The sequence below is a fragment of the Macaca fascicularis genome, chromosome X (genome assembly GCF_037993035.2).
Source record: "Macaca fascicularis isolate 582-1 chromosome X, T2T-MFA8v1.1".
Lineage (NCBI taxonomy): Eukaryota > Metazoa > Chordata > Mammalia > Primates > Cercopithecidae > Macaca > Macaca fascicularis.
In genome coordinates, this window is record NC_088395.1 from 108,782,301 (window position 1) to 108,792,993 (window position 10,693).

The following is a 10,693-nucleotide window of genomic DNA, read 5'->3' on the forward strand; positions in this document are numbered from 1 at the left end:
CTGAACCCCTTCAAGAACATGGACATGGAGTGCCCGGTGTCAGCTCTCTGAGGAGCGTGCTGGGCAGATGGGCTGAGTCTCCCCTCATCACCCCCACCGCAGGTGCTACCCTGAGACTCCTCCTTGAAAAGTGCACCTTCGGGAAAGGGAGGGGTTGGGACGGTGGATGGAAGCCCCTGGTGTGCCAAGGTAACATGCCTGCTTCTGTGGGCCTCCAGGTCGAGCATCTGACAGAGTCCCACTGTCTCTCAAGGCCAATCTCTGGAAGGAGCGTGTGTCCTTTCTCATCAGGATTTATTGACAAAATTACCTATGAAGGCAAGCCAGATTGATGTATCTGCTAAGGCCAGCCAGGGATGAACAGGGATGCAGTGCTTTCAGTCCTGGCCCCGCTGGCTCACGGTTGGGGCAGGGGAAGAGCAATCCAGGGCACACAACATACAACATGTAACGTCACTCTTTATTATGAAAATAAAACGGTGATCATGAGTGGGGCGAATACACAGAGCAACTGGCTCTCTGGGTGGTTATGTCATGCGGCCTGCAAGTTAACTCTGGCTTCCTGGTCAGCCAGGCCTTACGCTGGTGAAAAAAGGAAACAAAGAGGATGTGAACGAAGACAAAGAAGACATCGAAGGGCTCCTTTTAGGAGATTTGCTTGAAGGCCTCCGCTGGGATCTTGCCCTCGGTCTACAGAAAGTAAAGAACAGGAGTTGGGATGTTAATAAAGCCAGGTGCCCTGGGTTCCATCCCCACACTACCCGGCCTCCATCTTCTTGGCCCTCCTGACGACCCAGAGACAGCTGTCTTTTACCCACTTGATTCCCAGACCTCACCTGGAGCATAGTGAAGACCTGACCAGCTCTAGTGTAGTTCCACTCATTGTCCTGAAGGCACCTGGGGTGGGAGAAGAACAGGTGCTCTCCATTACTACCCCAGGACAGACACGCTGACTATGCAACGCCACCCTTAATCTATGCTACCTTTTTGGTGGGTCACATGTACCAATATGAGCACTATTGTAACAATGAAAAAAGGCCTAGGGAAAACCAAAACGCCTATCCCTGACATTAATACCCACTGGAATTCAAATCAGAAACACAGGGGTATTCAAATGAACAAGAGAGCTTAATACATATTGATAAAGAAAGATGTTCAAGAAATAACAAGTGGAAATTCAATAATACGTTTCTTTTTAATTGAGATATAATGCACATACCGTAGCAGTCACCATTTTAAGGTGTACAATTCAGTGCTTTTAAGTCTATTCACAAGATTGTGCGACCATCACAACTATCTAATTCCAAACTATTTTTATCACCTCAAAAAGAAACTCCTTAACTGTTAGAGATCACTCCCTGTTCTCCCTCTTCCCCAGATCTTGGCAACCACTACTCTGCTTTCAGTCTCTACGGATCTGGCTATTCTGAACACTTCATATGAATGGAATCATATAATTATGTGGCTTTTTGTGACTGGCTGCTCTCACTTAGCACATAATGTTTTCAGGGTTCATCCACGTCATAGCGTATATCACAACTACATCCTTTTTCATGAATGAATAATATTCCAATAATATTCCACCATATGGATGTACCACATTATCCATTCAGCTAAAGGTCAATCGATGTGTTTCCACTTTTTGGCTATTTGGAATAACGCCACTATGGAAATTCATGTGCAAGTTGTTGAACGGGCATATATTTTCATTTCTTTTGGTATACACTTAGGAGAGGGATTACCGGATCATGTGGTAACTCCATGTTTAAGATTTTGAGGAATTACCAAAATCTTTTGCCCAGCAACTGCTCCGTTTTATGGTCCCAGTAGTAATACATGAGATTTCCAATTTCTCTGCATTCTCACCGACATTTGTAATGTTTCCTTTTACTGACTAAAGCTATCGTAGTGGCTATGAAGTGGTAACTCACTGTGGTTTCGACATGCGTTTCCCTAATGACTAATGATGTTGAGAAGATTTTCACGCGCTTCTTGGTCATTTGTACATCTTCTTTGGAGAAACGTCTATTCAAATCATTTCCCCATTTTTTAATTGGGTGGCTTGTCTCTTTGTTGTTGAGTTGTAAGGGTTCTTCTTGTCAGCGATGTGATTTGCAAATATTTTCCCTTGTTCCCATCAGTCGGTTTTCTGCTTTCTTGATAGTGTCTGCTGATGCACAAAAGCTTTTAATTTAGATGAAGTCCAATTTACCTATTTTTTTCTTTGGTTGCTTGTGCTTTTGGTTTCATATGTAAGAAACGGTTGCCTAATTCAAGGTAATGAAGATGTACACTCACAGTGTTTTACAGTTCTAGCTCTTATTTTAGGTCATTGATCCATTTTCTGCCAGTGTTTGCACATGATGTGAGTTAGGGGTCAAAATTAATTGTTTTTGCGAGTGGATAGCCACGTCTCCCAGCACCACTTGCTAAAAAAGACTATTTTTTTTTCTCCATTGGATTTTTTCAGCACCCTGAATGATAATCAACTAGACACAAATATGTGAGATTATCTGTGGACTCTCAATTATATTCCATCGATTCCCACGTCTGTTCCTATGTCGGTACCATACAATCTTGATTAATGTAGTTTTGTAGCAAGTTCTGAAATCTGGAAGTGTGAGTCTTCTAACGTCGTTGTTCTCTTTCAAGATGGTTTTGGCTGTTTGGGGTCCACTGCATTTCCACATGAATTTTGGGATTACCTTGTCAATTTCTGCAAAGAAGTCAGTTGGGATTCTGTCAGGGACTGCAATGAATCTGTAGATTGTTCTGGGTGGTACTGCCATCTTAATGATATTAAGTCTTCCAATCTATGAACGTGGGATGTCTTTCCATGTACTTAGGTCTTCTTTAATTTTTTTCAGCAATGTTTTGCAGATTTCAGAGCATAAGATCTGCGCTTCTTCTCTTAAATTTGTTCCTACACACTTTATTAATAATTTTTGATGCTACTGTACATGGACTTATTTTCTTAATTTCATTTTTTGGATTGTCCATTGCAACTACATAGAAGTACAAATGATTTTTCTATGCTGTATCTTTCAACCTTGCTGAACTGGTTTATCAGTAGTTTGTTGTGGTTGATTCTTTCAGATTTTACAAATGGAAGGTAATGTCATCTGGGCATTATGCCATTTTAAAAAGTATTTACATATATCAGTATAAAAGTATAATACCTTTTTCATGGGCCCACTTTTTTTTGGAAGCAAAATATCCAGATAGTTATTCTTCCAAATTGCATGTGAGTTTCCATTACTCATTCCTCTGATGTCCCAACTCCCCCCATCCCCATGTACTCCCAGCACTCACTTCTGAGACCACTCCAGTTTCATCCCAGACTGGGCAGAGAAAGCCTGCACCATTTCCTGCTGCTCCTGGGAGAGGGAGGGCTCAGAGCTGGAGGAGAGTGTGGACACTGGGATGGAGAAGGCACTCTGAGTCTCTTGGGGGCTGGCGTCCCTCACAAACAGCTCATCATTCACGATGCACAGACTGGAGGAAAGAAAAATGCACCCTCAAACTGGACAGGTAGATAACTCCACACCCCCAACAACAGGATCCTTCTTAACCACTGCCACTCAACAACCAAACTCCTTCCATATCCCTAACTGTGCCTGCCTCCCAGATTTTTTGGCTGGTGCCCTCTAACCCTCCCACAGAGTCCACCTTTGGAGAGGTTGTCTACCAGCTTCACTAGACCTTTAGCTCTAACCCCAACGCATTTACCCTGTACAACAGTCCAACGAAGTGGATAGTCTTATTCCAATTTTCAGAAAAAGGCACTGAATCACAGAGAGGTCGAATAAGTTGATCAAGGTCACACACTTTGTGAATGTCGGGGTGAGGAACAGAATCTGTATTCTGACTCCAGGGTCCACACTCTTAAACACTAGGCTAGACTGTTCCTTGGATCTTCCTGTTGGCCTTCCACAACATTGAGAACACCCCGAGGACTGCACCCACCACATTTCCACGACACGGGCCCCAAGCTTGGATGGGTGCTCCCACCCACAACACAGCACTAACCTGGAACTGCCGCCAGGGGTAGCGATGAAGGTCCGAGTGAAGGCGAGAACAGAACCCTGAGACTGTCCTTCCACTTCAAAGACAACAAACACCACCACCTTAGAGTTGCACAGGCTTTAACATGCTCACACGGTGATCCCCCGTCAGAGTCTTGCTTGACACTCACACAGAAGGTGGGGCAGACCAGGACAATTGTTCACTTGGAGTCAGGCGGATGTGGCAGGAATGGGGAGGGCAGCAACAGGAAGAATCCGCTCCCAGTGACAGGGCCCCTATCATATGTGGGGCCCTGTGAAAACCACAAGTTCACTTAATTCCTATTTCACAGTAGCCCAAGAGATAGGTTATTAGCCCCATTTTGCAAATGAGGAAACTGAAGGGTTAAGTAACCAACCACAAGTTCACAGAGTAAGGACCTGGGATGAGAGCTGCCAAACTCCACAGTCTATGTCCTTAACACACGCCTGAGCTGTGCAGGGCAGACAGGCATGGACCTAGGTCAGAGCAGGGTGGTTTGAGGGCAGAGTGGGGGTGGGAAAACACGGAGGGAAGAAGAGGAAGGAAAGGAAAGGAATGAAATCAGGGAAGCTGGGGGAGTTCTGAGAGGGAGCCCAGCCAGGGGGAGGGAGCAGTGGCGGATCTGGGGAGGGGACTCTACAGACACTCACCTTCCTTGAAAACCCCATTGACAGAAAAGCAGAGCATCCATTCCTGAAAGGGAAGAGCTCAGGTGCTCAGGATCCTCCTTAACCTCCTACCCACCTCTGGCTCTCTGGGCCTGCCCAAGGGAGGAAGCAGGTGCTCACCGTCTGGCACCACATGTCCACCAGGATGGAGCTGAGGTCATGCTGAGTTTTGGGCAACGCACTGAGGGAGTCCACAATGTCACGTTTTGTGTGCCTCAGCAGTTCCCCCTTCAGGTCTGTAGAGAAGAGAAGCAAGGAACGGCAGGGTGGGGCGGGGCAGGGGGCTGCCACACCCTGGTCCTTGGCCCCTGTGATTGTTCCCATCACACCCCCTTACCTTGCCCACTCTTCCCCATCACACACTTACGGGGGTCCTTGAGTGTTTTCATATTCCTGCTATCCTCAAAGTACTTGCGCAAGCTGTTCCTAGGAGAAAAAAAGGAGCAGGAGTGGGTGGCCCGGCCAGTGCAGGCATTTCCAGGAGTTGGCCTGTGTCTGCTGGGGAGACACACAGCCCCAGAGCAGGGTCTGAGTCGTGATACTCACGGGGCTGAGTCCTCGGCGTCGAAGGGAATAGCCAAGGAGAAGCAGGCCTCATCGTGGTAAGCACCGAGGAGACCCTGTCGATCTCCAGAGTCATAGATCGAGTAATACCTGTGGGGAAGCAGTGAGGACAGGCTACCTCTGTGGCCTGGGCCCCAGATGAGACTTGAAAACTCCCATGAGCTGACCTGTGCATGGGTAGCCCAGCCTGTCTCAGCCCTCCCCTTCCTCATGGTCCCAGCGTTCCAGGGATACTCACTGCTGCAGGAATTGCAGGACTAAATGCTTTAAGGTCTCAGATCCAGTAAAGTTTTCCTGAAATCAAAAGACAATTTGGATCTATGCGGTGGACAAAGCCTCCCTTACAACACCCCAAATCTTGCTTGGTCCTTCTTCCTCACCTTGCAGGGTTTCATTATCTCAGAGCTGTCAATGTCAACAATCATTGGTGCAGATAACTCTCGGCCGTCCTGGAGAAGGAAAGAGGAAGTCAGCAGTGGAGACCAAGGAGGTGGAGCTCGATGACCGATAAGATGAACATGCCCAGGGAGACAAGCATCAGAGGCCAGGTGGGAAATGGGCCTGGAAATTCCAGTGGGCAGCTTTCTCATGGGGTGCTGGACATCTCTACTATTACATGCAAACGTGTGTGTGTGTGTGTGTGTGTGTGTGTGTGTGTGTGTGTGTGTGTGTACACACATTTTCAGGGAGAATATTCTTGTCTTTTTCAGGAATCCTTGCCTGTAAAATGGATGAGGATCTGATACAAGCATGTAATCTAGGCAAGACCCAAAGGACTTAAGGGCAGGTGTGGAGGTCATGTTCTTGAGTAAGAGGAGACAATGATGACGGTATTATACATACTTACCAGGCGTAACAACTTGGGGAAACAGTCCCGGATGGCACTGTCCAAAACCAAAAATTGAATGAAGTGACTGACAGTTCAGGGTGGCACAGTCTCTCTCCCACTCCCTCTCACTCTCCTCCCTCTCCTTCCTCCTGGTTAGCTTCCATCTAGACTGTCCTGACTCCCTTTTCTCCAGTGCCACACGAAGCAGCACTGGGAGCCCAGGTTCCAGGGCTTTCTTCCCCTCCCTCCCTCCCTCCCTCCCCTTTGTCCAAGTCACTGTGGAAGGCTCTGCAGGGAGCAGAAAATGGGGTGGGAGCCCAGAGCTCTGCTACCTCACTGGCCGTCCATCAACTTGCCTGACCAGGCCCTGGCCAAGACCAGGTCAGCCCTTAGGGATGGCCCAGGATGCTGGGACAGGGAGGTGAGTGAGGCCGGGCTCAGGAGGCAGAAAGGGGAAGGCAGAGGGGACGACATCAGAAATGGGGCGAAGGTAGGGGAGGGAGAGATGGGTGAGACATAGGAGAGGAGAGACAAGGGAGAAACAGGATGCAATGCAAAGGGGAAGGAAAGACGCTCTACTGTGGAGGTGGAGTTTAGGGAGGAATAGAGGAGAAAAGGGCTCCCCTGATGCAGCCCTTTCTCTCACTGCCCCCTGGCTGGCCCTGGGGACGGAGGCAGGAAAGGAAAACATGCACCTGTTGGGCTGGGGCCCACTGGATACAGCTGGAGCCTTTCTCACCTGTGTGGGCCCAGTCTGAGCTGCGCATGGGAAACAGAGCAGCCACGGGGACAGGAGACCTTCTCCCAGGAGGAGTGAAGGGTCAGGCCCCAGCTCAGCATGGGGTTCAGAGTCTGGGGACCCCCTCTCCCGACCACTGCATTCTCTTCTGATGGTCACTGACTCCTGTGACCCTCTGTGCTGACGCCTTGACCGAGGAATGCTACCCGTCTCGGGCTACCCAGGACTCCTCTGAGGGCCCAGGCAGGACAATGTGAGGTGTGGAGGGAAGGAGAGGCAGTGCCCTGAGAGGCCTGTCCTTCTGTCTCCCCAACCTCCTCGGCCCTCTGCCTTCCACTCCTGCCTCAGGAACGTGGCTCGCTTCCGGTCCCTTGACTCAGGAAACCCAGGTTTCTCCCCAAGGAGGGCCCAGCTCCTGGCATTGGGCCAGAGGAAGAGATGGCATGACAGCAGCCACCCAGGGCCTCGGCCCTCAGTATGAAACAGGGAAGCCCCCATGCCAGCCCAGGACAGGTGGGGGGACCTTTCTGGAGCAAGAGAAGGAGAACGCCTCTCAGGACAGGGGAGGGAAGCCCCATCTCAGCATGGAGGCAGGAAGGCCTGTGTCACATGAGGCCCTGGACTAAAGGACTCTTCTCAGTCCAGGGCACCAGCATCTGAACACTGTTGGTCTTGGGGAGGTGGGGGAGTCCTGCTTCCTGGAGCACACTCACGGAGGGCACGCTGGAGGAGGCTTGGTGGAGACAGGCAGGAAATGCACCCCAGAGCAGGTGAAAAGGGGAGCATGTCAGAGGAAGGAAAGGAGACCTCTAAGCACAGATGAGTGAGTGACACAGAGAAAGGAGTGTGTGTGTGTGTATGTGTGTGTGTGTGTATGTGTGTGTGTGTGTGTGTGTAGGAGGGGAGGTTTGTGGTCCTCCTAGAGGACCAAGGCCACTCCTTCCTGCAGAAGGGCACTTTCAGACACAGCTCAGTCACCCAAGGAGCAAAGGTGCCCAGGAAGGGCGATAGGGGTTGCCACTGACCTTACATAGGCGGACTGGTCCGAGAAGGTGCTGCACAAGGGGTTCCCTTCTAGCCATAGCTCTTCGAGCTTCAGCCCTTTCACCTTGCCCAACTCCCATGCCGACTCCAGCTAAGAAAGATGGGGAGGAAACTGGAGAAGGAGGGCCAGGGAAAGAGAGACACCTGGGACCGTGGGTCCCGAATTCCCCCAGCCCTCATAGTCACCCACAGGTACCTCTGCCTGCCTGTTGCCATTATCCTGATGTGTACTGCCATCCACCCTCCATCCAAAGTTGATCTGGCTCCCCCTTCTCACCTTATTTTTGGAGAGGTTCAGGGTCTTGACTTTGGGAGCCTTCTCTATAATGTCAGACAGGCCATCCAGCTGGTACAGTTTGTTGTTGCACAAGTTCAAAGACAATAGCTTTGGGTCAAGAAGAGTTAGAGTGGGGGCTACTATCTTGGGCCTCGGAGACAAATCTGCCCTCCACCTTACCTATTCCACCCCTCTAACTAAATACCAGCACTGGGCCTAAGGCTTCACCTCAGGGAAATTTCTTTCAATGATCTTCAGGGTGGCAGCCATGCAGTTTCTTCGATTCAGGATTATATCAATGTCACGGCCCATCAAGTCTTGAAGAAGCCAGGAGAAGGGAATCAGAAGGCTGGGAGGGCCCTGGCTGGACCAGAGCCAGCACCAACCGCTCCGTAAATTGCCATCCCTAAGTCTCCCTCTCAGGCAGACCGCTCTGCCCCCGCTTGCCTTAGAATTGCTGCTGTCAGCCATACCTGGGTCAAAGCGGAGATTCTGGAGATCAAGAGCTTGTTGGGAGACATTGTACCGTTTGTTCATAGTCAGCTGCAGAGATAGAGATGAAGACAGAGGCTCTGAGGCTCTGGTGGTGGTGGTGGTGGTGGTGGTGGTGGTGGTGGTGGTGGTGACGGGGAAAGAGGGGACCAGGGGAAGAAGAGGTGGGTCCAGGAAGTGAGCATACAATGATCCTTGAGTCTGTATTACCTTAAGCATCTCCATTTGGCCTGGCTTCAACTTATTCTTCACAGAGTAGGGCGCAGTAGAATGATTGACAAATATACATATCTGCAGGGAGGCAGCGTGGTAAGTACCAGGACCTCTAATCCCAAAGAGGACGACCAGCCCCCTGGCCTGTCCTCCTGCCCAGAGACTAAGTACAGGGAATGCCCTCAACACACACCTTTCGGTTCTCGTCATCACAAATCTTATAACTGACATCCTTCAATACGGAGGCAGTAGTAGCATCCTGGACAAAGAAGCATGCCCGATTTCGGATGTAGTGAAACTACAGGGAGTGAAGGCAAGAGCAACAGCATCAGAGGCCAATGGCCCCTGCTGAGCCAGGCCTCTCCTCGTCCCCCGTGCCCACTCAACTGGCTTCACCATCCTCTCTTACATCAACCGGAGTGAAGGGGGCACTGCAGTGGCTCTGGATTGAATTCATTAGCCATGACTTGTCATACTTTATCCCGTAAGGAATCTAAAGGTAAAAAGAAGAAATAGGAGAGAAGGGAGAGACAACACGGAACTAAGGATGGAGAACAGAACCAACCAGCTGTTTTTTTTTCTTTTTTTCCGACCTTCTACTTAGCTTAGACCTCTAAAGAAAGGACCGCTGACATGATTTCTTATTTTTGTGCCAAATATGGACTCCCTAAACTCCCGTTCCCCCATTCCGAAGCTCTCCTCCGAATAATCAGCTTAGGGTGTTTTAAGTGGTCTTCCTTCTATCAGGTTCCAGAATAGTCTACCTAATGCAGACCCCACCCAGATACTCACTGTGACCTTGAACCAGTTCCTTGTGTATCCATCTTGTGTGTTCTGCCTCATTTTTCTCCCTGGAGGTTTTCTATTTCTCCACGTGGTAATACAGATTTCGTCTTCACTATGCCATTTCATTCTTCTGTCGCATCGGATGCTATAAGGAGTGCTGTGGGGAAGAGGAGAGAAGGCGGGTATCCATTAAATCTAAGAACGTCTTCTCTACATGCTCCACTCACTGACGCCAGGGCTACAATTAGGATTGCTCAGCCACTATTCCACTTCCAGCATTCTTCAGCTCTCTAATGAGAGAAGAAAAGGAAGACCACAGAGAATGAAAGGGTTGCACAGTCCCGGGGGCTGCTACATGCAAACCAAGCTGCCTGGTCACTTACTGTCTTAGTTGTTGGTCCTTGTGGACATCCCGCATCTCCACGCTTCCATCATTCTCCTGGCAGTGTGAAGACGGACGCTCGTACCCACCATGTTCATGATGACAGTTCCTCTTGTCAGAATTATCCCGGAGAGAATTCCCACCTTTCTTTCTTCCTTGAAAAGGGCTACCATGGTCATGGCATTCTGCAACTGAGAACAAAAAGACACGTTTGAGACACATCAATGGTCCACTTACCATGTACCATGTCGTGAGCTAACTCCATGGTAGGGCAAGTAAAGTGCCAACCCGCCACACAAGCCCCAGAAAACAAACTCCTCTGCCTGTCCAGATACAACAACCTTATCTCACAGGTGGCACAATCAGGGGAGGAATCTTGGGAGAGGAAGCAACTGTGTCGAACCTCTTAAGAAATGGAGCAGGAATTATAAAGAACAGAGGTGCGTATGTCCATGGGTTGGACTAGACACTAGTCACACCCCTGGAAGGGGTCCTAATCTTGCCTTCTCTCAGGCTTCTCTAACCTAACAACCACACCAACACCTGGGAGACAAGCTCTCTCACAACTCCCAAATCCAATCTCCAAATGCATTCTGTGAACAATCAGCAAGTTATACTTCTTTGCCGGTATAGTACAAGATTTAATGACAGG

The 10,693-nt window shown here is 49.4% G+C and overlaps 1 protein-coding gene across 2 annotated transcripts; it reads right to left on the minus strand.

The window, feature by feature from the left end:
• Positions 1 to 441: 441 nt before the first annotated feature.
• LOC135969331 (nuclear RNA export factor 2-like) lies at positions 442 to 10,226 on the minus strand. Of its 2 annotated transcripts, none has more exons than XM_065538786.2 (20): positions 10,043 to 10,226; positions 9,666 to 9,816; positions 9,283 to 9,366; positions 9,067 to 9,171; positions 8,871 to 8,951; positions 8,642 to 8,711; positions 8,397 to 8,485; positions 8,169 to 8,237; positions 7,873 to 7,982; positions 6,127 to 6,163; positions 5,660 to 5,728; positions 5,518 to 5,573; positions 5,262 to 5,369; positions 5,083 to 5,141; positions 4,836 to 4,951; positions 4,698 to 4,740; positions 4,030 to 4,102; positions 3,313 to 3,495; positions 837 to 897; positions 442 to 690 (listed from the first exon to the last, which is right to left on the minus strand). In XM_065538786.2, the coding sequence occupies exons 1-20, from the start codon at positions 10,075 to 10,077 to the stop codon at positions 646 to 648; spliced, it is 1,644 nt and encodes a 547-aa protein (XP_065394858.1). In that variant the 5' UTR covers positions 10,078 to 10,226; the 3' UTR covers positions 442 to 645. The 2 variants fall into 2 exon arrangements, with proteins under 2 accessions (XP_065394858.1, XP_073886274.1); XM_074030173.1 differs by having other exon boundaries at positions 443 to 690; positions 8,169 to 8,276.
• Between the last annotated feature and the right edge of the window lie 467 nt (positions 10,227 to 10,693).